Source organism: Mus pahari, chromosome X (genome assembly GCF_900095145.1).
Source record: "Mus pahari chromosome X, PAHARI_EIJ_v1.1, whole genome shotgun sequence".
Taxonomy (NCBI): domain Eukaryota; kingdom Metazoa; phylum Chordata; class Mammalia; order Rodentia; family Muridae; genus Mus; species Mus pahari.
Window position 1 is genome coordinate 30,238,750 of NC_034613.1, and position 25,025 is coordinate 30,263,774.

Below are 25,025 nucleotides of genomic sequence, written 5' to 3' on the forward strand. Positions count from 1 at the left end.
TCCCAAGTGCTGGGATTAAAGGTGTGTGCCACCCCTCCCAGCTAGAAATTCTTATATTCATTAAAAATCAAGGACAAATACTATTAGCCTGGAACTCACTCTGGAGACCAGACTGGCCTCGAACTCAGAAATCCGCCTGCCTCTGCCTCCCAAGTGCTGGGATTAAAGGTGTGTGCCACCACTGCCTGGCAAGATCTATTTTTCAAATTTAGATTTTTGTGAACTCATGTAAAAACAAGATACCCAGTAACTGATGAACACCCTGCTAGCCTAATTAGTGAATTCTAAGCAAGTAAGAGACCATGTAAAGAAACAAGGTAGATAGCTCCAAAGGAATAACACTGGAGGTTGTCTACTGGCCTTCCCTAAAATTTAAAATGTTTATACCCACTGATCCAAAAATTTACTTCCATAAATTCTTTTTAAAAATGTTTATTTCTATTTCACGTGCACCAGTCTTTTGCTTGCATATATGTCTGTATGTGTAAGAGATCTTCTAGAACTGAAGTTACAATTAGTTGTGAGCTGCCATGTGGGTACTGGGAACCTGGTTTCTCTGAACAGGAGGCACTGCTCTTAATCTTGCTAAGCCATCTCTCCATCCCTCATGAAGTCTCTTTAAGGAAAAGATCATAGAGATTAAGATTTAGGTATGTTCAAGATTATATAACTATTTAGCAGTCTGTTAATTTTTTTGATGTGTGTGTGGGGGAGGGTATGCCTATTATATGGGTGTGGTTGGGGACATGAGAGGGCAACCTTGGGCATTGGAGCTCAGGTACCTTTCTTTCATTTTCTGTTTGACTCATGGTCTCTTTATCAGCTTGGAACTTTGTTCTATAGCCAGGCTACCTGCAGGGTCCACGAGCCTCCAAGGATCTACTTTACTTTGACTTCCATTTCCTATCACTGAGATTACAGGAATGAGACTCTTATTTAAAAAAAGAATAAAGATATACAACCATTCTAGATAACCATCAATAGATGAATGATTACTACAGAAGTTTATTCAGCTGTAAGAAATAAAATGATGTACTCTGTAGGATAATGAATGATAATGGAGATCCTGTAAGGCAAAATAAGCCATACAAATACTACATATTGACATGTGGAATCCAGATTTAAATACACACATACACACACACACACACACACGACATTAAAGTAGAAATGAGTATTGAAGGAGAAAGGAAATTTCTCTCATAAGTAAAATCTAGGTTTAATTATATATGCATTATGTGTGCATGTGTGCTCGTGCAAGAGACAGACATGTTAAAGCAAGACAACAATTTGGGAGAAAGGACACCAGCAAGTGATGGTGGTACAGGACAGAGAGGAACTGAATATGAGCAAAGAACACTACATGTAGGGAAATTAAAGTAATAAGAAAAACAAATCAAAATGACACTGATGGGATAAGGAAGTAACTCAATGGAAGAACACACATGGTCCTGCATTCCCATCCCTAGCAATGCAAGAAAAACCCAAGCAAGCAAAACAAAATACAACTGAATAACTATGTTGACTGTGAACCATATTATGTTTACTTTTTGACAAAAAAATCAAATACTGAAATATATTAGGCCAGATACAGGCACAGAAAATGTTACATGAAATGGTAACATTGAGAAAATAAACTGTAAATTTTGAAGCTGGAAAGATGGCTTAGCAGCTAAAGAGGACATGAGTTAGATTCCAAGCATCCATTTGGCTGTTCACAATCATTTGTAACTTCAGCTGCAATGGATCCAATGCCCCCTTCTTACATGTGGGCCCCAGCCCTGATGCAGTGCACAAACATACATGCAGCTAAAACACTCAAGCATAACTTTTTAATCTGTAAATTTCTACTATAAATACATTTAACCCAATATTTTAGGACTTGGAGAAAGCAAAAGGTTTACCGTTTCTTTCATCTGGATTTGATTGATCTTTATCCTGAATAGTTTGTGTTTGAAATCATCATTACAAATGAATTTGTCACCATCTTCGATATCTTTGCCCTTCGGATTTTTAGCCAGAACTCTAGCTTTGCCACAGGCTAGTGACTGCAGTGTTCTTCTTAATTCTCCATCCTCTGAAGAAGAAATAATGGTTATTTGGTTGTAGTTTATTAGCATGAGCACCACATTCAATGTCACTCTAACTCCAACACTAAACTGCTTTGTTTTCCCTCTGTTAACAACACCTGCTCTTTGTGCTATCCAGTAACATTTTCTTTCCTACTTGTGTTCTAAAAGCATATATTATCATCCATGCAGACAACTACCAAAACATTTCCCTTCTCTCAAGTCAATCACTAAAAGGATACTCAACTTGGCTATTTTAATATCATTTGAGTTTGTTGATATTCTCCATTAACCTTCTGCACCATTGCTAATGATGGTAATACTAACCCAATCCTATGAAAAGCCTAGAATCATCTTCTAAGTCTTTATTCTCCTTCACTGTGCTGTATAGTAATTCCATTGCTGTTAGAAACATTCTACCAGAAGTCTCCTTTAGGTGTTTATGTCAGAATTATCTTCATAGCTTCTAGACTAGAACCTTCTCACATTCCAGGTGGCTAGTTCTATCAATGCCAATACAGAGGAGGGGCTAGAGAGACATCTCACCTGTAAGAGTGGTGTCTGGTCTTTCAGAGGAGTAGAGGTCAGTTCCCAGCACCTAACACGGTGACTCACAAACACCTAACTCAAGTTCCAGGAGATGCAATGCCCCCTTCTAGACCCCACAGATCCCTGCACACGTGTGGTATACATATACTCACAGGCTACATACAAAGAAACAAATTTTTTTTTAAGTACAGAGGAGAGGATCATTTCCTTTTATGTTCAGAGCTCTGATCACAGCGACTACACAGACTAGAGAACTACAACTGCTTGCTACTGGACAAACACAATACAAACCTATCCCAGTAGCATGCTTGATCTCTTCTAAACTGAACTCTTCTCCTTCATTAAACATTAGCAGCACCAGGGTTTGAAAAAGAGAGACCTGAAGTTCTTTTTTGCCCTGTTGGAGAAAAAGCAGTTTTGTTGGGGTTTTTTTTTTTTTTGCCTGTTTTTTAAAACACATGAAAAATAAATCAAGTAATAATCTCCTATAGGAAAACAATTTTTAATTTGTGAGTTAAGCCCAGATGATTAACACTATCCAAAGTGCTGCATTAGATGGCAGTATAATGTGTAGTGCAAGATTTAGGTTTGAGTCTACAGAAAACGGGATGAAGGATGGCCTATTAATATGTCTTCTATAATCCTTATTAAAACAGAACAAAGTAATGAAAATAAGTCAGCCCGATGTATCATGTGTATCATTACCATAAGCAGCAAGAAATTACTATTCTGAATGTACTTTTTGAGACAGGGTTTCCCACAGCCCAAGCTAGACTTCCTTTGTAGTCAAATATGTCCTTGAACTCCTTCCTGCCTCTATCTCCCAAGTGGTAGGATTATAGTCCTGTGTGTCACTATGCCCTACTTTCAAGTATTTTTGACTTGATGCAGATCATTCATGAACAGATGCAGATTTTTTTTTCCGCAACAAGATTTGACTCCCTCTTCTGGAGTGTCTGAAGACAGCTACAGTGTACTTACATATAATAAATAAATAAATCTTTAAATTTAACATAAATAAAGGCGTGCACCGGCGTATTTAAAAAAAAAAAAAAAAAAGAAAAGGTAACCATCTTAAAATATAGACAAAGCGGGCTGGAGAGATGGCTCAGCGGTTAAGAGCACTGATTGCTCTTCCAGAGGTCCTGAGTTCAATTCCCAGCAACCACATGGTGGCTCACAATGGTCTGTAATGGCATCTGATGCCCTCTTCTGGCATGTCTGAAAAGAACGGCAAGCCGGGCGTGGTGGCGCACGCCTTTAATCCCAGCACTTGGGAGGCAGAGGCAGGTGAATTTCTGAGTTCGAGGCCAGCCTGGTCTACAGAGTGAGTTCCAGGACAGCCAGGGCTACACAGAGAAACCCTATCTCGAAAAACCAAACAAACAAACAAAAAGAATGGCAGTGTACTCATAAAATAAATAAATACATCTTTAAAAAATATATATACACAAAGCTGTAATTACCTACCACTGTTGCTACACCGGTGTCAAGGACACACTTATAAAACAGCAAGTTGAACCTTCAAACCAAGGGATAAGCCATATTAAAGATGAAGATAGCAGTAAAGATTTGGAAAAATACACTTACCTCTTTAAATTCAGCTTTTAGCACACAGTGTCCCAGGGTTGACTGCCACTGGAGTTTCCTGCCACTGTGCTTGCCTAAGTAAAATGTCTTGAAAATTTCCTGAAGCTTCACCATCTAAAGCAAATAAAATAAATGTTTACACTGCATATGCAATGCTACTTTTAGCACTATTTTTTAAAAAGTACTTATTGAATGAAGTGGGGTGTGTATGCCATCGTATGCTAATGAAGGTCAGAGGACAGTGGGTTCGGGGGGTTGAACTAGGAGGTCAAGCTTGGTGGCAAGTGCCTTCAACCCAGGCTACCTCAATACTTTAGCCCCATATGGAATAGCTTTTGATAGTTTTCTTGACTATCTCCAGTAGGTATCAACCCCTTTAAGGTAAGGTTAAAATCTAATTACCCATGTAACAGTGCTTGGTGAGCTTTACACTCTTTGAGTTTCTCTGCCCTGTTATTTAATCATTCCTTCACCCTCCCACAGACACATTAAGAAAATACTCCACAAAAATTCCTACAAGCCGGTCTGATAGAGCCAATTTTTATCCATTGGGGCCCCCACTTCCTAGGTGACTTGAGATTGTGCCAAGTCAACAACAACAACAACAACGAAACTAACCAGCACGTCATTTAAAGGTGGATGCAGAGAATAATGGACTCCATAAAATTGTCCTCTGGCCGGGCAGTGGTGACTCCGGCTTCTATACTATTCCAACTCCTCCCTTCTCTCACTGCTGCTTCTGCCCACATTTCTTTTACAGGTTCCTCTTTTTACCATCTGCTAAGTGTGAGCCTTTTCTATAGTTGAAGCTTTGCCCTTTCTCTTCCTCTTCACCATCTTCTTCCCTTATTGAGGGAAATCTACTCTCTAGGTACCCATGACTCTTTCCATAGACTCAGTATCTTTCTTTATTCCAACATTCTAGGTTTTGGTCCTGAGTAGGACAGTTTCCAAGGCATGAAGGGATACTCATGCATTCATCAATCACATCTACCAATCCTGCCTTCAGGTGGAATATGGGCAAGATTTTTTTCACAGCTGGAAAGACTAAGGGGCCATAAGCTAAGAAATAGAATAATTAGGGAAAATAGCACTCAATTTAGAAATCTAGTTGAAAAATGAACTAAAAGAATAAAATATTTTTTTAAAGTTTATTTATTTATTTATTTATTTATTTATTTATTTATTTATTTATTTATATGTAAGTACACTGTAGCTGTCTTCAGACACTCCAGAAGAGGGCGTCAGATATTGTTACAGATGGTTGTGAGCCACCACGTGGTTGCTGGGATTTGAACTCCGGACCTTTGGATGAGCAGTCGGGTGCTCTTACCCAATGAGCCATCTCACCAGCCCCAAGAATAAAATATTAACACTCATATTTTGTTGTTATATTTGTTGACATAAGCCTTTAAAAGTCACATATTTTCAAATGAAAAGCAGGAAAAAATGTGATTTCTATGTCTATAGCTTGGTTCTGAAACAATTTATCTTACCTCTGGTGGCAAATGGACTTCCATAGGCACATATGTTGGCCAGTAACCCATTGTCAGGATATTAACAGTTAGTTCAATATTGCCGGGTACATTCTGGTTCTGCATATACTATAAGATCAATACATATACCAAGATTATGAAAGTACATATGTCATACCAAAATAATGACTAAATTAAGAATTCCCTTTTTCGCCTGGCGTGGTGGTGCACGCCTTTAATCCCAGCACTCGGGAGGCAGAGTCAGGTGGATTTCTGTGAGTTCAAGGCCAGCCTGGTCTACAGAGTGAGTTCCAGGACAGCCAGGGCTATACAGAGAAACCCTGTCTAGAAAACAAAAACAAAAACAAAAAAGACTTGAAGGCTACACAAAATGTAGTACCCAGGTGGCCATTTTGATAGAGTAGCATAAAAAAATCTCAAGAAAACATCCTAGGTATTAACAACTCAACCTCTCACACACAATTGGGCTCTTGTAGCATCTCTTCTCCATTTTTCCCCTCAATGCCACCTTTAATCCCGCGTTTAGAGATCAGACCCTACATGGATTGAAACACTTTGTCGTAACTCCCATTCCTCAACCCACCAGCCATCCCAAGTCTCTGGTTTTTCAAATGCTCCATTCCCTGTTTGAAGATGGTGACCTGAAGTGGGAAAGGAAAAGAAGGGGAAAGGGCAAGGCAAATGAATCCCATTCTGTGGCTACTGTAAGCTCCATGATCCTACTAATACTGAACTTTGAGTCTTTTGGTTCCATTGAGCACCTTCAATATAGTAGTCAAGAAGTCATTACTGAACCCTTGAGGAGTAAACTACTGTCATCACTATTGCCTAGTCATTACTGCCACTGCTGTTTGAGACAGGGTCTCACTTATATTTCCCACATATTATTTCAGCATTCCAAGCAGCTGGGACTAGTTACACAAACTACATCTGGTTGCTTATGATTTTACAATACTTTAAAACAACCTTCTATTTAGGTCTCCAAAACTATAGATCCAATTTCTCATCGTAAACAGCATATACCACCCCTGTCCTTGATCACCTCACCTCTATCCCCATTACAAGCTCTGAACATGCAAATCCTCCAACTGACTAAAAAGGTCCCTCTCTTACTATCTAAGTATAATTCTTCTAATACTAACTTTAGTCTAATACATTTTACTTATGGTTCTGTCTTATTCTGTATGATAATTATGACTAAATCCTGAAGTAGGGTAAATATAATTAAAATTCATTGATGATCTTTTCTCTATACTGTACTAATACTTAAGTTGCCATTAAGTATTTGTTGTATGAATGTGTATGTGTATGTGTGTGTGCGCGCGCGCGCACGCTTCTATTATCTTCTTCAATACAAACTGCCGCAAGGACATAAGTATCCTTAAGTTTAAGGGATTAAGCAAGAGTTTAACCAACCTGTTTAAACTGAATCATGATATCTTTAGAAAGCTCCATGTCTTTGAACATTCCTTCAAGCTTGCTGGTAAAAGCAGCTCCACATTCTGTTAAAGATGATTACATATTTATATTTCGAGGTCATACAACAAACAAAAACTTTAAATCAGAAAATAAAACACAAAACTTAACGTGGACATAAAATATGATCTGTAGCCACTTGTAAGAATAAAAAGAAAAGTCTTACCTCTCAGCGTGCCCTAGTAATTCAGAGGTAAACTCTTTAATCCAGGTATAGGATAGTTGGGAATTTTTATACTAATAAACAAAAGAATAATTCTTTATCTTTAAAACAAGCCAATAATTGTGGCTATCAGCAAGAGGCTAGCACCCTCATCCTCACTTAATATGTGTGTGTGTGTGTTGGAGTAAGTGTGCACAGGTATGGAGGTCACTGGCTGTACTGCTCTACCAGAATGGACCTTAGTCCTTTGAAAGAGGGTCTATCATTGAGCACAGAGCTAGGCTGGTGTCCACTTATCCTCAGAGATTCTCCTGTTCCCTACCTCTACCCTGCCCCGAGCTACTGGAGTCATACATATACACAGGATTTTTTTTACATGGGTGTTAGGGATCAAACTCAGGTCCTCATGCTTGTGCCTCTTACCCTCTGAGCCATCCTCCCCACCCCTTCAATTTATGTTTTCATGTGTATATAAAATGATCAACCAAAGCAATCAATGAAAAGAGTATAATTAAGCCATAACTTCCCTCAAATATTAAAAAAAATACCTGATAATTAAGAAAGACTAGCAAACATACCGTGTTTCAGTTTGGACAGCATTGATTTTTCAGCATCTACTGATGCACTCTTGCCAACTAATAGGCGTTTGGCTAAATCTTTCTTATAGAAGGCCTCAAAAACATCTTTACCTGTATTAAATAAAGAAAATAACATTCATGATATGCCAAGTAAAGCTGTAAGAAAATGGCTTTAAAAAGCTTATTACAACACAAGTTATTTAATTTTATACATTTTATCCAAGTTTATTAAATTCAAGAACACTGGAGGTCCATGTCTGTGCCAGACATTTCAAAAGTTCTTTACTATAAAAAAAGTTAAGACTGTATTAACTATTTTTCAGGAAAAAAAACCAACCTAATACATTGGTTCTAATAGCACCAAAACTCAAAGAGATTAAAACAAGCAGTAAAATCCCAGGTTCTTAATTGTGGAAAGGTCAAAATATAAGGCAATTTAGTTACATTCCTCAACTGGTCTTAATGATCTAAAATATGCAATAAATAAAATAGAACCTGTAGTTTCCAAAGTCTCTCCTGGTTATATAAAAGTTTTTGGTTCCTATAGGAGTGCTTTTTTTGTTTTGTTTTCTGTTTGTTTTGAGACAGGGCCTTGATATGTTGCCCTAGCTGGGCTGATACTATGTGACCAACACACCAACACTGCCTCAGCCTCCTGAATTCTGGATTGCAGGTCTCTATCACTATGCCTGGCTCCTCGTGCTTTATTTTAAAAGAAAAACGTGAAAGCAGTAATCAACACTTACCATAGATAAATCTGAATATAATCATTATTTTATCCAACATTTTCTCAAGCTCTTCATCTGTAGCTTCCTTGTTGCCCGCACGAAGTTTTGAATCCACATACTTAGCTAAAATGGAGAAAAACTGTAGTTTAGTGACCACAGGATCTGAAAGGTACTGTCCACTACATATACCCAAACAGGACTATAAAATACTAACTCTTTCAGTATTTCTGCTATATGTACATGCATTTTATGGCCAACAAAAGGGAGATCAAGTCACCTTGTCAATGTCACAGGGCTAATAAATACTACAACCTAAACGCAATGAATCAGACTCCAGACTGAGTATACTTTCCAGTATAATACGGAAGGGCTATATAGAGAGCACCGTAGTAGAGTTTCTCCCTACCATGTGCAGGACTCTGGGTTCAAACCCTCACTTTCAGAGTTAAAAAGCAAAGAAAAGAGAAAAAGAAAAAGCTTAAAATGAAGTAGAGACAGCGCATGGTGGAGGCTCCAAGTAGCCCTGTGTAAACAAAGTCACCAGAAAACACAGGTACTCTCTAAAGTTTCTAATTTACACAAATGGTCAGTATTATTAAACATTAGTTTTGTATTTGAATAAATCAGAAACAGAGCAGAAAGCAAAATTTATAAAATGTTTAAATTTAAATAAAATTAGACTTTAACCAAATCCAACTCCATCCTTTCAGATGACCTAGTTTTTTGGGGCATATATACTAACATCATGTGTGCGTGTGGGAACCTTGCTTGAGAAACACTGCAACACACCTGTATACTCAGTGAGCCTGTCTCATTAGATTTATTGTCATCCTAGACTTTTTATTCATTTGTATTGGAATTTCATGCTGCCCTTTTCCTGGAGCTATAATTGGAAACTTTAGACAACAGCATGCTGTCCCATGTCTAAATCCCAGCAAGCTTGGAAGGCAGAGAGTCAGCTTACTCACTAAAGTAAACGGGGTCCAATGCTTTACCCCACAGACTTTCTATCATGCTCGCCATAAAGACTATGAGACGCTGTTCAGCTTGACAGACTCTTTCTCACATCCAGATCCTTAGAGACACTTCTCAGACTTAGTATTACTGGCTAAACAACATCAAACAAACCAGGAATGGGTACAATATATTACCTCAGAGTTGATCAGTAAAAGAATAATACACACCCAGAAAAGACTGTGAAACATACCTATTAGTTCAGCTGGCTTATTTGGTCTTTTATTAATGAATGTTTCAAATGCTTCTTTCATGGCATTGATAAATTTTTCATTTTTCAGAAAGCAGGTATCAATTATATGGTCAACTTTATCTTTAAAGTCTAATAATTCTTGAACCATAGTTTTATCTTTTTCAGGATTAATAACAATGGTACTTCCAAAAGCCTGAAAATGAAAATAGTATAATTTATAGTAATTGATTTTTCTATAGGGAAAATATTCACCAAGTCATATTCTAAGTTGGCACATGTACTTAACAATTATAAAAGGTACAGCTGTCAGTGAAGGAAATGAAAAACCTAAACAGATAATACTCACTTATAAACAAAAATACCAAGTTATCACTGGATATACGATATCCTATTAAGATTCCAGGAGCTTTATTTCATTGTTAAGGAAGTCAGATCTGTACTTTTAAAAATAGCAACGTGGTCAGGGAGGGAAGTAGAGGGAGGGAGGAGAAGGAAGGATTTATGGTTCAAACTTGTAAGAACAGATCCTACACTTTATCTTAACCAAATGGCTTCAGAACTCAAACAACTTCCCATATTCCCTGGGTTAAAGTCTTAGAGCTAGAAATCCCATCAAGTATCACTCACGTTCTATTGCTGATATGCCACACAGCCACCATTCTCAGGATGACGTTTCAATTTTTTTCACTTTTTAGAAAAATTCCCATCTAACAAGACGTGCTCTGATACTCTTGGTAAGTAGATTACGAAAGAGGAGAAAAGTGAGCAAGCAAACTGTTACTACCTTGATATACTCAATCCACTGCTGCAAGAGAACCTGAACGCCCCCGCGAACTCTACTGAAGAGCTGATACAGGAGACACAAATCTTGAATTCGGTTTTCATCAAGGAGGCTATTTAAACCTGGTTTGAGATATTTTGGTATTAAAATGAGAATCAAAAAGTAAATAAAATTGCCATACATTTCAATAAAATGTTAAGCTGAAATTACTATTGTGATACTGATCTGAACTATAACTAGAATTTATGTGAGTAAAATGCAGAGTATGCTGTAATATCATTAATGTTTAGAAGTTCTTGGCTCTACATGCTAAGAAAAAAACAACAACATGCATTAGTGTTTTTCCTGTATGTATGTGCACTGTGTGCATGCCTATTGTATATAGAGGATGGAAGAAGAATATTACATCCCCTGAAACTGCAATTGCTACTGGCTGTGAGCTCCATGTGGGTGCTGGGAATTAAATTTGAGCCCTCTGCAAAAGCAACAAGTACCCTTAACTACTGAGCCATTTCTCCAGCCCGAGTAACCTCTTATTTACAAATTACAAGTTACCTTTCTGAAGAATTGCTGTTAAGTGTTCACCTAGAAGTTGTTTTTCAACAGAAGCAATTAGTGATTTCCTAAAAGGGGAAAAACCAGAATTGAGATTTGACCTTGAAAATTTAAAGCCTCTAGAAAGAACAAAGCAAAAAAGTCATTTTGCATTAATTTTGCCACTTCTATGCCATGTGTCAAAATATTTTACATTATACCTAAAGGAAGAAAAAATAATGTATTTCAGAATTTGCTCAAAGTAATGATCTCCATGGTCTTGCTAAGCCTAGTATTTTTCCCAAGTTTTCTTCCTTTTTACTAAGAAGGTGAAACAGCTATCTATGCTACTTAATTAAACCACTTGGTTGCTGAGATTTAGAAAGTACAGAAGCAGTTTCTCTCTGAACACCCACTCCCTGAATTTTAATCAGTCTAAGGATTTTAAAAGCCGGGCATGGTGATGCATGCCTATAATCCCAGAACTTGGGAGCCTGACATGGAGGACCACGAGTTCCAGGGCAAGTTGGGTTTTAGTGAAACTCTGACTCAAAAACAACAAGTTTTCAAGATCCCATCAACCTCTAATACTATTTTAAAATTACACACTAAACATACACCAAACCAATAATCAAATCCTTGATTAAATCTAATTAGCCAGGGAAGATAATAACTTGAAGTTCACATTATAAAAACAACTGCTAAAGACTAAATCATACCTGAAAATTACTACAAGTTTAAGATGCCTAAAGTGTTTTATCGACAGATTTAAGACTATTAGGCTGAGCATGTAATACTTACTGGGTGGTCTGATCTAAGTAAGTAATAAGTCTGTCAGCTTCTTCTTCTAGGCGTTTATTAACATGATGAAGATACTCAGGAACCTACAAAGATAGTTTTTTATATTATTGTTTTCCTCCCCTTAAATCATTCAGAAAATGTCAAGTCCAAAAGATCCAGGGAAGAGCCCTATCAAATGTGACAGGGTAGAATCATATGTAAAATTAGAGGTAGAGTTTATGATCCAGAATTCTGGCCTTTAAGGAGAGAGAAGAGAAAGGAGCACCTAAGTGAGAGAAGAGCATTACAATGTTGGGAATATAAATACAAAGGGATGTTTGTGTTCTACAATGTCTATTGTAAGAGACAGTGGATTCATTAAACATTTTAAAATACCTCTCTCTCCTGCATTAACTTCTGACCTTCGGCTGCGTAAAGCCGATTAGTTTCTTGCAAAAATTGCTGTTCAAAAGAATCTTGGTAAATCTAGAAAGGGGAAAAAAACCAGAAGTATTTGCTTATTCATTAACTATTTACTGAATGACTTCCATCAGAACTCTACTTGAACAACACTCCATGGATTTCAGACAAACTATGAATAGTAATCAGATCTGTAGGTAGCACAGTGAGTGGTAAGTGCAACTTACTTGCAAATCAGAGAGCATACTTAAAAGGCTTCGAAGTAAACTTCTATCAATTGCTTCACCATTCCGTTCTCTCTCAATCAACAGAAGGATGCCATCAATTGTTTTTGTCTGTACTTTTTGATCACTTATAATATGAGCCCTAAATAACTCTAATCCCATGTCCCTAAAATTAAAAACAAAAAAGTGTCATCTGAATTGGCAATACCACATGTACACAGGCTGACTTATCAAAGTCTGGGTCCTCAGACTTTGAAGTAGTAATTATAAAAAATAAAATCCACATTTAATTTTGAATAACATTATTAAAGCATATAGAAAACCCATTTTGTCTTAAATGAGAACTGAAGCTGAATTCCTGGCTTCTTCCATAACTAGGTTTCAGTGTCTTATTTCCTATTAGCGAAATTAGAAATAAAATTAGTTCAAAGATGAAATACTTTCCACTATACTGGCATTGAGCAGCTTATTTGGTCATTCATAAATGGCTTCAAAACTCTAAAATCAGGCTCTTGCTCTTGCCTTCTTGCTCCCACTCTGTCCCCTCACCCCTTCTCCCCCTCCCCACCACCCTTCTCCCCCTCTCACTCCACGTGCAGCCTCTACTTCTCTACTCTCTCTCTCTGCCTCTACTACTCTCTCAGCTCCCCTCCTCATTATTAAAGTATGCTAAACACCTGCTGAAGGACCAAGACATTATGCTATCTTACTTTTATAAACAAACAAGACTATGCATAAAGTAACAAGAAAAATAAAAGAGAAAAACGTTAGTGATCAGCAGCTGTAAGATTCAGGCACAGAAATTCTATAGTAAACTTTAAAATCTTCATAATTAAGAAAATTCTTCATACACTATGAGGGAAAGTTAGCTATCTGCTATATTAAGAGTAGGCAAAACAAAACAAACCCCCCCAAAATGCTAGGATCCAAATGGGAATTTTTAGGAGAATATTCTGAGTACAGCTTGTTCTCTTTTGTTATAATTAAGACTATGATATGTAACAAAATTTTTCATAATAATCTTCTGGCATCCTTACCAAATGGAGGGTAGCATTGAATTCTGAAGAACATAAGTTCTATCCAGAAACAAAAAAATACTCCTGATCATTATCTGTCAAATAAAAAGAAAAAAAAAATCAAGCAATTTTTGTAAATTTGAATCTTTAGTATTAGCTCTTAATAAAATGAGAATTTGGAAGATTTTACATTAAATAGACTACTAGGATCCAACTTACATATAAATACATCTATCTGAGATGTCCCATATATTTATCTTTAAACTATTCTATTAATCCTTGTGGTTTCTAGAGAACAGAGAATTAAGATGGTCCTCTGACATCTTTGCTACTTAACTGAAAAGAAAAACTGGATGTAGGCATGGAGTGCATGCCTATAATCCCAGAACTCAAGAGGCTAAGACAGAAAGATCTTGAATTTCAGGCCAGCCTGTACTACAGAATGTGATCTTGTCTCAGGAAAAAAAAAAAGAGGGAATCCAAGGCACACTTAGTCTCCCTTAGCAGCAGTGCTAGGGGGTAAAGCTATCTTGTACCCATGGCATTTAGGAGGTGGAATGTGTATTTCAGGATATCTATTTGCATTAATATAAAGAATAAATTCCAGACTTTACCACTCAGCTATATCCCAGTTCCTCCAAGAAAGCTATCAAAACATTCTACCACCTGAATGTTTCTGAAATGAAGTATGTAGTGCTACTGCTGACTTACCATTTGCCTACAGTGGTTTTGCCAGCATCTATCGATCTTTTTGAGAAAAAGAACACTATCCAATGAATCCATGAGACAGATGTTAAGGAGATTTTTTTTTTAGGTTTTTCAAGACAGGGTTTCTCTGTGTAGCCCTGGCTGTCCTGGAACTCACTTTGTAGACCAGGCTGGCCTCGAACTCAGAAATCCGCCTGCCTGCTTCCCAAGTGCTGGAATTAAAGGCGTGCACCACCATGCCCAGCAAGGAGATTTTAAAATGTAGTTGTCTTAAATATAGAATATCCCATATACTGATATTAACTACAAATTATTAACATAATTCTTTTTGTAAACTGCAGAACCAAATTTGATCCCCCTTAACCTACCTTTAAAACTACTCTTAAACATAACTGAGCATTATGTTTTCTACTTGAGATTTTTCTCAAATGGAAATCTGCCAGGACAGGTTAATGACAGGAAATTTTTACTTATATAAATACCATACATGTAGATTTTGACTCTAATTGACATTGAAAAGTTTCAAAATTTTGTTCTTTCCTTTAGAGATAAGAGGACAAAAATAAATCTACCAACACAGGCATTCCATTTCAAACTGAACTAAGCAGTGATAGGTAATGAGAAAAACTAAGATACTTTGTTTTGAGGGGCTGTAGAGATGGTTCAGCAGTTAAGAGTACTGGCTGTTCTTCCAGAGGTCCTTGGTTAAATTTCTAGCAACCATATAGAGGCTCACAACCATTCGCAATGGAGAATACTACCCTCTTCTCTCTGATGCCTTCTTCTCTCATGCAGGCATACAAGTAGAACATACATAAAACACATACATAAATAAATGTGATATTTTCTTTTGAAAAGGATATTCTCTGAACTGATGAATCTGTGCTTTGATGTGATCTTCACATATCTGCCTCAGTTGCTTATACAAATTTGCAGAAATCTTATAAGAACATAGATTTTCTACAGCCTGCAAGATGAAACAGGTAATTTGTTAGTACAGGATAGCGTTGGGGTAGGGGTCTCAATTATCACATGAAGTCATTATTTTGTTATACACTGTATCAGCTCATTGAAAATAAAGTATTTGTCAATTTTAAAAAACAAAAGCATGGCATCAACCCAGGATGCTGATGCAGGAGCATTAGAAGTTTTGGACTAGCCTAGAAAACTTTAGTCACATACACACACACACACACACACACACACACACACACACACACACACACACTCTTAAACAAAATAGAGCACTGTAGGTGAAAAACAAAGACCACATTTGTATGTTTATGCTGGCTATACTAAAGGTAAAGGCTGAAGGGAATCATGTGAAGTTCTTCCCTGTGAGGATATCCAATTCAGAGCAACTATTACATACAAAAGCTTTCTTGTTACAAATAATTTTCATAAGCAGAATGCCATTAAATTTAAAAATAATTTCACTTGTTATATGTATGAGATGGGCCAGAAACAACTACTATAACTCAATTAGAAGACAAAAATCCCATTAAAAAGGACTGGGGGAGTCCAAACTCTGTTGGTCTGAGTGGAATTTTGTCAACATGCAGCTCGAAGTCACATTGCTAGAATGCAAGTCCAGTGATCACATTAAAAAAAAAAAAACTGCCTGGCATGGTGGCGCACGCCTTTAATCCCAGCACTCGGGAGGCAGAGGCAGGTGGATTTCTGAGTTCGAGGCCAGCCTGGTCTACAAAGTGAGTTCCAGGNAAAAAAAACAAAAAAAAAAAACAAAAACAAAAAAAACTTAAAAAGAAATCTCCTTATTCCACTGGAGGAAAACCATCAGTCCTTAAAAGGAGAGAAGAGACCCATCAGATTTAACAGCTATGGAGAAATAGGAAAACCAAGTGTTCTCTAAGACTGTTCATTTACAGTCCATGGAACCTGGGCCTAGGTCACAAACGCCTAAGGGGGCACTTGTTTATTTATAGTGTGAGCTAAGATTTTTACAGTCATAATCAGAGATAAAGCTCCCTACCACATCCTTTAGGAGAGGGAAGTTAGGAAAAGTCTCCAAGTCTGCCAAAGACCCAGAGAGAAATGGATAGAGTCCTAATGAGAATACTAAGAAAGCAAGCGAAGCTGCACTTTCCATATAGCCTCATCTATGCTTAGCTAGCAGACAGGAGTGAACACTTCCAGGAAGTGAACACTGTTTACTTAGCATGCATGAGGTCCTGAGTTCACAACCTAGCAACCTAAAAGACAGGGTGTAAATGCAGGCTCTTACACAGCTTTTGAAGGTAGTCAGGTATAAAATACAAACATTTAGCAAGTTTTTAACTCTTACTCCTCCAAATCCCAGGTCTTACCCCGCAAAACCCACACATCACATCAAAAACACGAAACAACCCTCCCTAACAACTTGTTTGAAAATATGTATGTACGTGTGTATATGAATGTATGTATATATAAATACTAAAAGGAATGAAAATGTTTCATTAACAAAAACAATAAGAAAAATAATTACCACAATGTGCTGAACTTTTGTCATAGGCTTATTAAACAAAATTAGGTATTATTTTTAAAACTTTTTTGTTTGTTTTAGATAAGGTTTCTTTGTGTAGCCCTAGCTGTCCTAGAACTCTGTAGTCCGGGTTGCCCTCAAACTCCCAGATATCCACCTATCTCTGCACACCTCAAATGCTGGGATTGAAGGCATGCATCACCACCATCCAACTCATTTCTCAAACTTTAATATTTAAAGAAAGGAAAACAACTGGCTGGTGAGGTGACTTGGGGAAAAAAGGCACTTGCCAGGCCTGAAGACACGAGCTCAACTGATGAATTGATAAAGGTGTCCTCTAACATCTATGGCATGTGGCTTCTTCCCCATGATACACAGAAGAACACAATTAAAAATTAAATAAATAATAGATTTATAAAAGAGACCTGGTTGTGGTGGTGGCACACCATACTGGCCAAGTTCAATAAAACAAGTGACAGCTCATGCTGGTAAGGATATGGAGTAAGGGTTAGGCAGAGGCAGGTGAATCCCTACGAACTCTAGGCCAGGCTGATCCACATACTGAGTTCCAGGCCAGTTCTAAACATTAAAAAAGAAGAAACCATGTATGGTAACATATTCTTGTTAGCCCAACATTCAGGAGCATGAGACAGAAACACTCAACTCTGAAGGACAGCCTGGGCCATACAGCGTGAGATCCTCCCTCACCAAAAAAGAAACAACTGTAAAAATTCAGTAACATATAGCAATAAAATCTCATTATCTTGTTTTACATCTAGTAAAAAAGGGAAGACAATATATTATACATAAAACACTAATAACTTGTGCGAAAAAAAAATCATAAAATTGTTTTATATCATTTTTGCATTGTTCAGTTTCCTCTATTCCATCCTGGAGAAAGCTCATTAAACAGGAAAAAGGACTTCAGGAAGTCCCTGAAACTGACCCAGTTTACTAGGCCCCAGTCTGACAGAGTGCACAGTAAACATTGAAAACTCCCGAGACAGAAGGAAGCTGAGCTGCAAAGACTCTCAGACAAACTGAACTACAAAGGCTCTGATACCAGCTCAACTTCCTGGAAGGGGTTTGGAGCAACTGAGGCACCTGGAAATGACATGCTCCAACCTGTTGTGCAAACTGAAGGCTGTGCAGTTTAGTTCTTCCAGGTTCCCAGCTTTGTGAGCCCTGTCACCCAAGCTTTAGTGATACAGCTGTCTTTGAGACATTGCTGCTCCTGTAAGTAACCCCTCATCCACACAAACCTGTAAGTAACCCCAATAAAACTCACTGGTTCACCAAGCTCAACTTCCTATACTTTAGCCTATTGTGGCTTCCTTATCTAGAGTGAGTAGATGTATTTATTGCAGCTCCCCAGGAAAAGTTTTCTCACACAACACCATTTAGAAAACAATGCTTCGGGCTGGTGAGATGGCTCAGAGGGTAATAGCACTGACTGCTCTTCCAAAGGTCCTGCGTTCAAATCCCAGCAACCACATGGTGGCTTACAACCATCTACAATGAGATCTGATGCCCTCTTCTGGTGTGTCTGCAGACAGCTACAGTGTACTTACATAGAATAAATAAATAAATCTTAAAAAAAAAAAGAAAACAATGCTTCAATGAGATAAAAAGTTATCAAGTATCAAGGATCTTTATTTTGTATCCACACATCTTAAAAATGATTAGTGATTCATTTAAGGTGACTAATGATTCATTCAAAGAAAAAGAAATATGTAACAAAATATGATCTTTTAAGTCACCAGTAGGGTTAAGTCAGGTGTGGTTCTCATTCCTGTAATCCTACATTGAAACAAGAAGACTTTCATGAGTTTAAGACCATGAGAGTTCTACTATGACAGCCTGAGTATCTCAAAAAATCAAATTTCAAAAATCAAAACAGGGCTGGAGAGATGTACTTGTTCTTGCCGAGGACCCAGGTTCCATTTGGAGAACTCAGAAGACTCTTAACTACTATCTGTAATTACAGTTGCAAGGGGATCTAATGCCTGCTTCTGGAGTCTAAGGACACTGTACACATGTAATATACAAATAAGCATACAGACAAAATAGCCAAATATATTATATATTATATACATATTAATATTTATATAAATGTAAACTATAATTAAAACAAATCTTAAAACAAACACAAACAGGTGACAGCAGTTAAATTTTGAGACACTAATAACTAGTTAACAAAATTGCTAAGAATTTTAAGTGTTCTGCTATAACAGACTGCTTAAGTAATCACACTTTATAATTGATGATCATCTATGTACTGAGAGATGCATACCCTCACTCAAAGATTTCAAGGTTCTTAAAGAAAATTTTAAAACTCAGGAACAATTATCATTAAAGTACACTTTTAAAAAGACAGTAGGGGTCGGGTGTGGTGGTGCAGGTCTTTAATCCCAGCACTTGGGAGGCAGAGGCAGGCGGATTTTTGAGTTCGAGGCCAGCCTGGTCTACAGAGTGAGTTCCAGGACAGCCAGGGCTACACAGAGAAACCCTGTCTTGAAAAACCAAAAAGACAGTAGGACAGGCACATGGTAATCCAAGTGCTTGGAAGGCAGAGGCAGGTCGATCTCAGTAAGGCCAGCCTGGTCTACATGAGTTTGAGGACAGCTAGATATATACAATGAGATCCCATCTCAGAAATAAAATAAAAATAAACTTAAAAAAATAAAAAGATGCTGGGCGTGGTGGCACATGCCTTTAATCCCAGCACTCGGGAGGCAGAGGCAGGCGGATTTNTGAGTTCGAGGCCAGCCTGGTCTACAGAGTGAGTTCCAGGACAGCCAGGACTACACAGAGAAACCCTGTCTCAAAAACAAAACAAAACAAAACAAAACAAAAAAGACAGTAGAGTATGGTGGTACATACATACCTTTAATCCCAGCACTGGGGAGGTAAATTTGAGGCCAACCTACTCTAATTATCATATCTGAATTCCAGGACAGTCAGGGTTATATAAAGGAACCCTGTCTCAAAAAAAAAATCTAATAAAGACAATATATGCTTACTGAAAACACAATGGCAACAGAGTCATGCTCTTTTTTTAGAAATTAAATTTATCTCAAAATAATCTTTTTGAGATAGATCAAGGAACATTTACAAAACAATTAAAAAACATAAAACAGGGGATGGAGAAATGGCTCCATGGTTAAGAGCACTGACTGATCTTCCCAAGGAAGGTCCTGAGTTCAATTCCCTACAACCACACGGTGGTTCACAACCATATGTAATGGGATCTGATGCCCTTTTCTGGTGTGTCTGAAGACAGCTCCAGTAAAAAAAAATTAATTAATTAATTAAAAACATAAAACATTAAAATGTGCTTACAAAAGCAGTAAGGTTATGAAAAATATAGGCACTTGTGGCTTTATCCTTTTGAGATCTGTTTTGAGACGAGATCTCCCTTTATAAACCAGTCTGGCCTTGAAATCAAAATCCTTCTGACTCCTCAGCCTCTAAAGTGCTGAGATTACAGGCAGGTCCCAGTATAATAACTAGGCGCTTGTGACTTTAGGACAAAGAAATATAACTCAACAACAGTAAGTACACCTTAAATACCAGAAAGCAAAAATACACACAAACAAGTTACATATATTCTTTAAACATGAAAGGAAGTAACGCAATCAATATAGCAAGGAAGATATCTTCAAATCAAAAACTCAGGGAAAATACTTAAGGTACATAAATAGGGCTCCTTAATAGTTACAATCAGTATGGTATGAATTTGAAATATACAAATACCACAACTACACAGGCTGTTCACCAGCACACCCAAATAAAGACTACACACGCAAATGGAAACACATAGCAGCTATTCGCATAGTTCTTTTTCCCTAAAGTAAGACAATTTAGCTGCTTTGAACACTGCTGTACAATGGGTATTTAAGGTGCTGTGGTGTTTGTTATTAGTGAAACAGAACAGCAGTGGAAAATCTACTAAAGTAAGAATCAAACATTTTAGTTTGACCTTCCCTGTTCAACCAATAATTTGGAGTGGGTTATTTAAATTCTGAGACTCACTTTCCTGCTTAGGAGTGGAGATAAGAACAAATACTTCTAAAGAGTTTCACCAGTGGTTAAACATACTAGAAAACGGATCTGCTTTGTAGGTTATTTATCATACATAGTATGCAGACCTCATAGGCTCTTTTAAGACCTTTCGTACTCTAATTTATTCTTTCCACTTTTGTTACTCTTCAGGAAGTACGCCTATACTGGGCCCAAAGAACCAAATGAAGTGGACTGACCCATAAGTAACAGTTTAGGATTACCCCCAGCTGACATGTATACTGCAGCAGCACCTGAATACTGTTGTGTGCTACCTACACTGAGGCATTTCATTTTCACAGCAATAGAAAGAAACCAGAGATTTCTATCTTATGTATTACAGATAAAAAGAGCTAGACTATGGTTTGTAAAAAATGTGACTAATCAGCTTAATTTATGTATCGTAGTGCTTCATTAAGGTGTTTTGTTTTACAAACATCTTATTCCATTCTTTATTGGCAACCTAGCAAGGAAGAAAGGCAGGTACTAATTTGCCTGTTTTATAGAGGAGGAAACTAAAGCTGAGAGTATTTATTGTTTGTCAAAGATTAGAATAGCAGCAATATGGGGCTGGAGAGTTGGCTCAGTGGTTAAGAGCACTGACTGCTCTTCCGAAGACCCAGAGTTCAAATCCCAGCAACCACATGGTGGCTCACAGCCATCCATAATGAGATCTGACTCCCTCTTCTGGTGTGTCTGAAGACAGCTACAGTGTACTTACATATAACAATAAATAAACCTTAAAAAAAAAAAAGAATAGCAGCAATAGTCAAAATTAAATCCCAAATGTATCCTTTAACTCCTATTCCAGAATTTGGTCATAAACTCACTATATAACTAAAAACACAAAAACTACAAATGTTGATATATCGAACCAACAATTTCTAATCAGAAGTATTTTTAAATACCAAATGGCTAATGCTGTAAGGGAAAACAACTTCTTGAATTAGCTGTGTAAAAACCACAGTGAGGAAAATTCTCTTGGTAATAGTAAGTCTAAACGAGTAACTGCTCTTGGCATTATCCTTAACATTTCAACAAAACACTTTTTTTTCTTTTCTTTTTTTGGTTTTTTGAGACAGGGCTTCTCTGTGTAGCCCTGGCTGTCCTGGAACTCGCTCTGTAGTCCAGGCTGGCCTTGAACTCAGAAATCTGCCTGCCTCTGCCTCTGCCTCCCAAGTACTGGGAATAAAGGTGTGCGCCGCCACTGTCTGGCAACAAAACACTTTTAATTCAGGAAAAACAAACATGAACTTCAGACTAAGGTGTTGGACTACAGCTATTGCTCATTTCTGGAGTAAGGTGTATCCTGTAGACCAGGAAACAGAAGAAGCTCAAGGAAAAAAGTGCAAAACTACTATTAAAAATGAGTCAGGAGTGGTCCACACGACTCTCTGAGCTTCGCCATGCCGCCCAAAGACGACAAGAAGAAGAAAGATGCCGGAAAGTCGGCCAAAAAGGACAAAGACCCAGTCAATAAGTCTGGCGGCAAGGCTAAGAAGAAGTGGTCCAAAGGCAAAGTTCGGGACAAGTTGAACAATCTTGTCCTGTTTGACAAAGCGACATACGACAAGCTCTGTAAGGAAGTTCCCAACTATAAGCTTATTACTCCGGCTGTGGTCTCGGAGAGACTGAAGATTCGCGGTTCCTTGGCCAGGGCAGCCCTGCAGGAGCTCCTCAGTAAAGGACTTATCAAGCTGGTTTCAAAGCACAGAGCCCAAGTAATTTACACCAGAAACACAAAGGGTGGAGACGCCCCAGCTGCTGGTGAAGATGCATGAACAGGTTCAATCAGCTGTACATTTGGGAAAATAAAACTTTATTGAATCAAAAAAAAAAATGAGTCAGGCTGGAGAGATGGTTCCGTGGTTAAGAGAACTCACTGCTCTTCTAGCGGTCCTGAGTTCAATTCCCAGCAACCATGTGGTGGCTCACAACCATCTGTAGTGAGATCTGATGCCCTCTTCTGGGGTGTCTGAAAGCAGCATCAGTGTACTCATATACATAAGATAAATAAATAAATTTTTTAAAAAAGCTTCCTTTGTACAAATTCTTTTCAATTTAAAAAAATTGAGTCAGGTACAGGGTGGTGGTGGTGCACATCTTTAATCCCAGCACTTTGGTGGCACGCACAGTAAGTTATCTCTGTTACTTCAAGGCCAGCCTGGTCTACATAGTAAGTTACAGGAGAGTCAGGGTTACACAGAGAAACCAAGTCTTGAGAGAAAAAAAAAAGAATGAGGCAGGGCCAACAAGAAGGCTAATGAATTAGTAGGTGCTTAGCACCAAACATGACAACCTGAGTTTGATCCTGTGCCTGACATACATGGTAGAAAAAGAGGCCAATTTCTGCAAGCTGTCCTCTGACTTCCACATGTGTGCTGTCACACACACACACACACACACACACACACACACACACTTTCTTCTGTCCTCTGTCTTTCATAACCATACACGCAATTTTTTTACATTATTTACAAGAGGGAGATGGTCAGCAGGTAAAGGCATTTGCTATCAAGCCTAAGAACTTGTGTTCAATCCCTGGAACCCAGAAGGTGGAAAGAAAGACCTGATTCCCATAAATTGTCCTCTGACCTCCACACATGGCTTGCCCACACAGAACAAATAAACATAATTTTTTGGGCTGGAGAGATGGCTCAGTGGGTAAGAGCACCTGACTGCTCTTCCGAAGGTCCAGAATTCAAATCCCAGCAACCACATGGTGGCTCAGAACCATCCGTAACAAGATCTGACGCCCTCTTCTGGAGTGTCTGAAGGCAGCTAGAGTGTACTTACATATAAAATAAATAAATAAATAAATCTTTTTTTAAAAAAAAAGAAAGGAAAATACAAATGCATCCCATCTTGACTTATGTTAGTAAAGTGTGTTTTTACATACTAATACATACCTGGTAGAGTTCTTCTAAATTGTACTTAATTGAAGTACTATTCTGAATGGCTTCCACTGCTTCTTTTAGCTTTTGCCATGTCTCATCTGTATAGTTTTCTGGTAATTTAGGCTTATCTAAATAATATGGAAACAAAATTAGAAAAGTATTAAGAATATAGTAACTAAAGAACTATAAAATAAAACAGTACTGCTATTTTAGGATCTTTTTAGTATCTCAACATTAAAGTAAGTGTGGTATTTAAAAGTTCAATATAAACAACATTTAAGATGCCAAAATACTCCTATTTTGACTCACCTATGAAAATTGAAGGTATTTTTTTCTCCTATTGATTGCTACTGCTTCAAATATAAAAACTTGAGAATGACAGATAAAAATAGCAGTTCTGATCTTGTTTTATCACGTGTAAAACAGAAGCTGACATGAATCTTGTAGGGAAGATTTAAAATATTGAGTATATACTATATGAAAAGTATTTTAGAAACTTTGCAGAAATTGTCTCAACAATAACATATTTGCAGGGAATCTTAGCAACCCCAACTTTACAGCTGAGGAAAGTGAGCCTGAAACTCATTTGCTAAGCTTGCCCAAGGTCACCATAACTAGTCAATGGCAAAGCTGGGATTCTGATTCAGGTCTGCTTAACTAATGTATGCAGCAATCACAGAATCATAACACTTCTTAATTTTAAAGGAACAGAATCAAATTTTAAACAAAACAAAACCGAAGTAATACCTAAATGACTCCAGAACCTATACAGCATTTTCAGAATGTAAAGAAATTTTAATGTAGACTTTAAACTTCATTCATCAGTGATAACTTAAACAAATTAAGATTTCAAAGGCCCTAATACCTTCAGGAGAAACAAAAAAAGGCTCTGAAATCAATTTGTAAATGAAATTAGGATCATAGCTCATTTCTTTAAAAAAAAAAAACCCTTCCCTATTACTTTGGTTATCTTTAAATGGAACAATGAATGAATAAATCTATAAATACAGTTCACATTCACTTTAGAAAGCTCTACTAATAAATCAGAAAGAATGTAACACTCTTGAGAGCATGAAGATGGAAAGAGGGTCATATAAAAGAGGGTTAAAACTAAAGAATACTATAACCCCCTGCTTGAGACAAGTAGCACATTGCTCTTTTTCACACTAACATTTCAATCGCAAGCTAATACTTAGCTAACAAGGCCTTAAGTTCATTCATTCACTTCCCCATCTTGAATACAATTCTAGCATCTAATTACCTGC

The 25,025-nt window shown here is 37.5% G+C and overlaps 1 protein-coding gene and 1 pseudogene across 3 annotated transcripts in view; one reads left to right on the forward strand and one right to left on the reverse strand.

Moving 5' to 3' along the window:
- The window catches only part of Cul4b (cullin 4B), a 101,884-nt gene that overhangs the window by 3,358 nt on the left and 73,501 nt on the right, over positions 1–25,025 (reverse strand). For both annotated transcript variants that reach the window (XM_021187809.2, XM_029533971.1), the window contains 17 exons: positions 23,773–23,888; positions 15,183–15,286; positions 14,323–14,392; positions 13,633–13,706; positions 12,599–12,761; positions 12,348–12,437; positions 11,973–12,055; positions 11,193–11,260; positions 10,641–10,759; positions 9,857–10,049; positions 8,668–8,772; positions 7,922–8,032; positions 7,121–7,206; positions 5,705–5,812; positions 4,209–4,322; positions 2,910–3,015; positions 1,905–2,077 (listed from right to left, as the gene is read on the reverse strand). In XM_021187809.2, the coding sequence (XP_021043468.1) occupies positions 1,905–2,077; positions 2,910–3,015; positions 4,209–4,322; positions 5,705–5,812; positions 7,121–7,206; positions 7,922–8,032; positions 8,668–8,772; positions 9,857–10,049; positions 10,641–10,759; positions 11,193–11,260; positions 11,973–12,055; positions 12,348–12,437; positions 12,599–12,761; positions 13,633–13,706; positions 14,323–14,392; positions 15,183–15,286; positions 23,773–23,888 (1,883 nt within the window). The remainder of the gene's footprint in view (positions 1–1,904; positions 2,078–2,909; positions 3,016–4,208; positions 4,323–5,704; positions 5,813–7,120; positions 7,207–7,921; positions 8,033–8,667; positions 8,773–9,856; positions 10,050–10,640; positions 10,760–11,192; positions 11,261–11,972; positions 12,056–12,347; positions 12,438–12,598; positions 12,762–13,632; positions 13,707–14,322; positions 14,393–15,182; positions 15,287–23,772; positions 23,889–25,025) is intronic.
- Positions 22,245–22,703, forward strand: LOC110313494 (annotated as a pseudogene). Its single transcript, XR_003843010.1, has one exon. The product of XR_003843010.1 is annotated as a 40S ribosomal protein S25 pseudogene (transcript).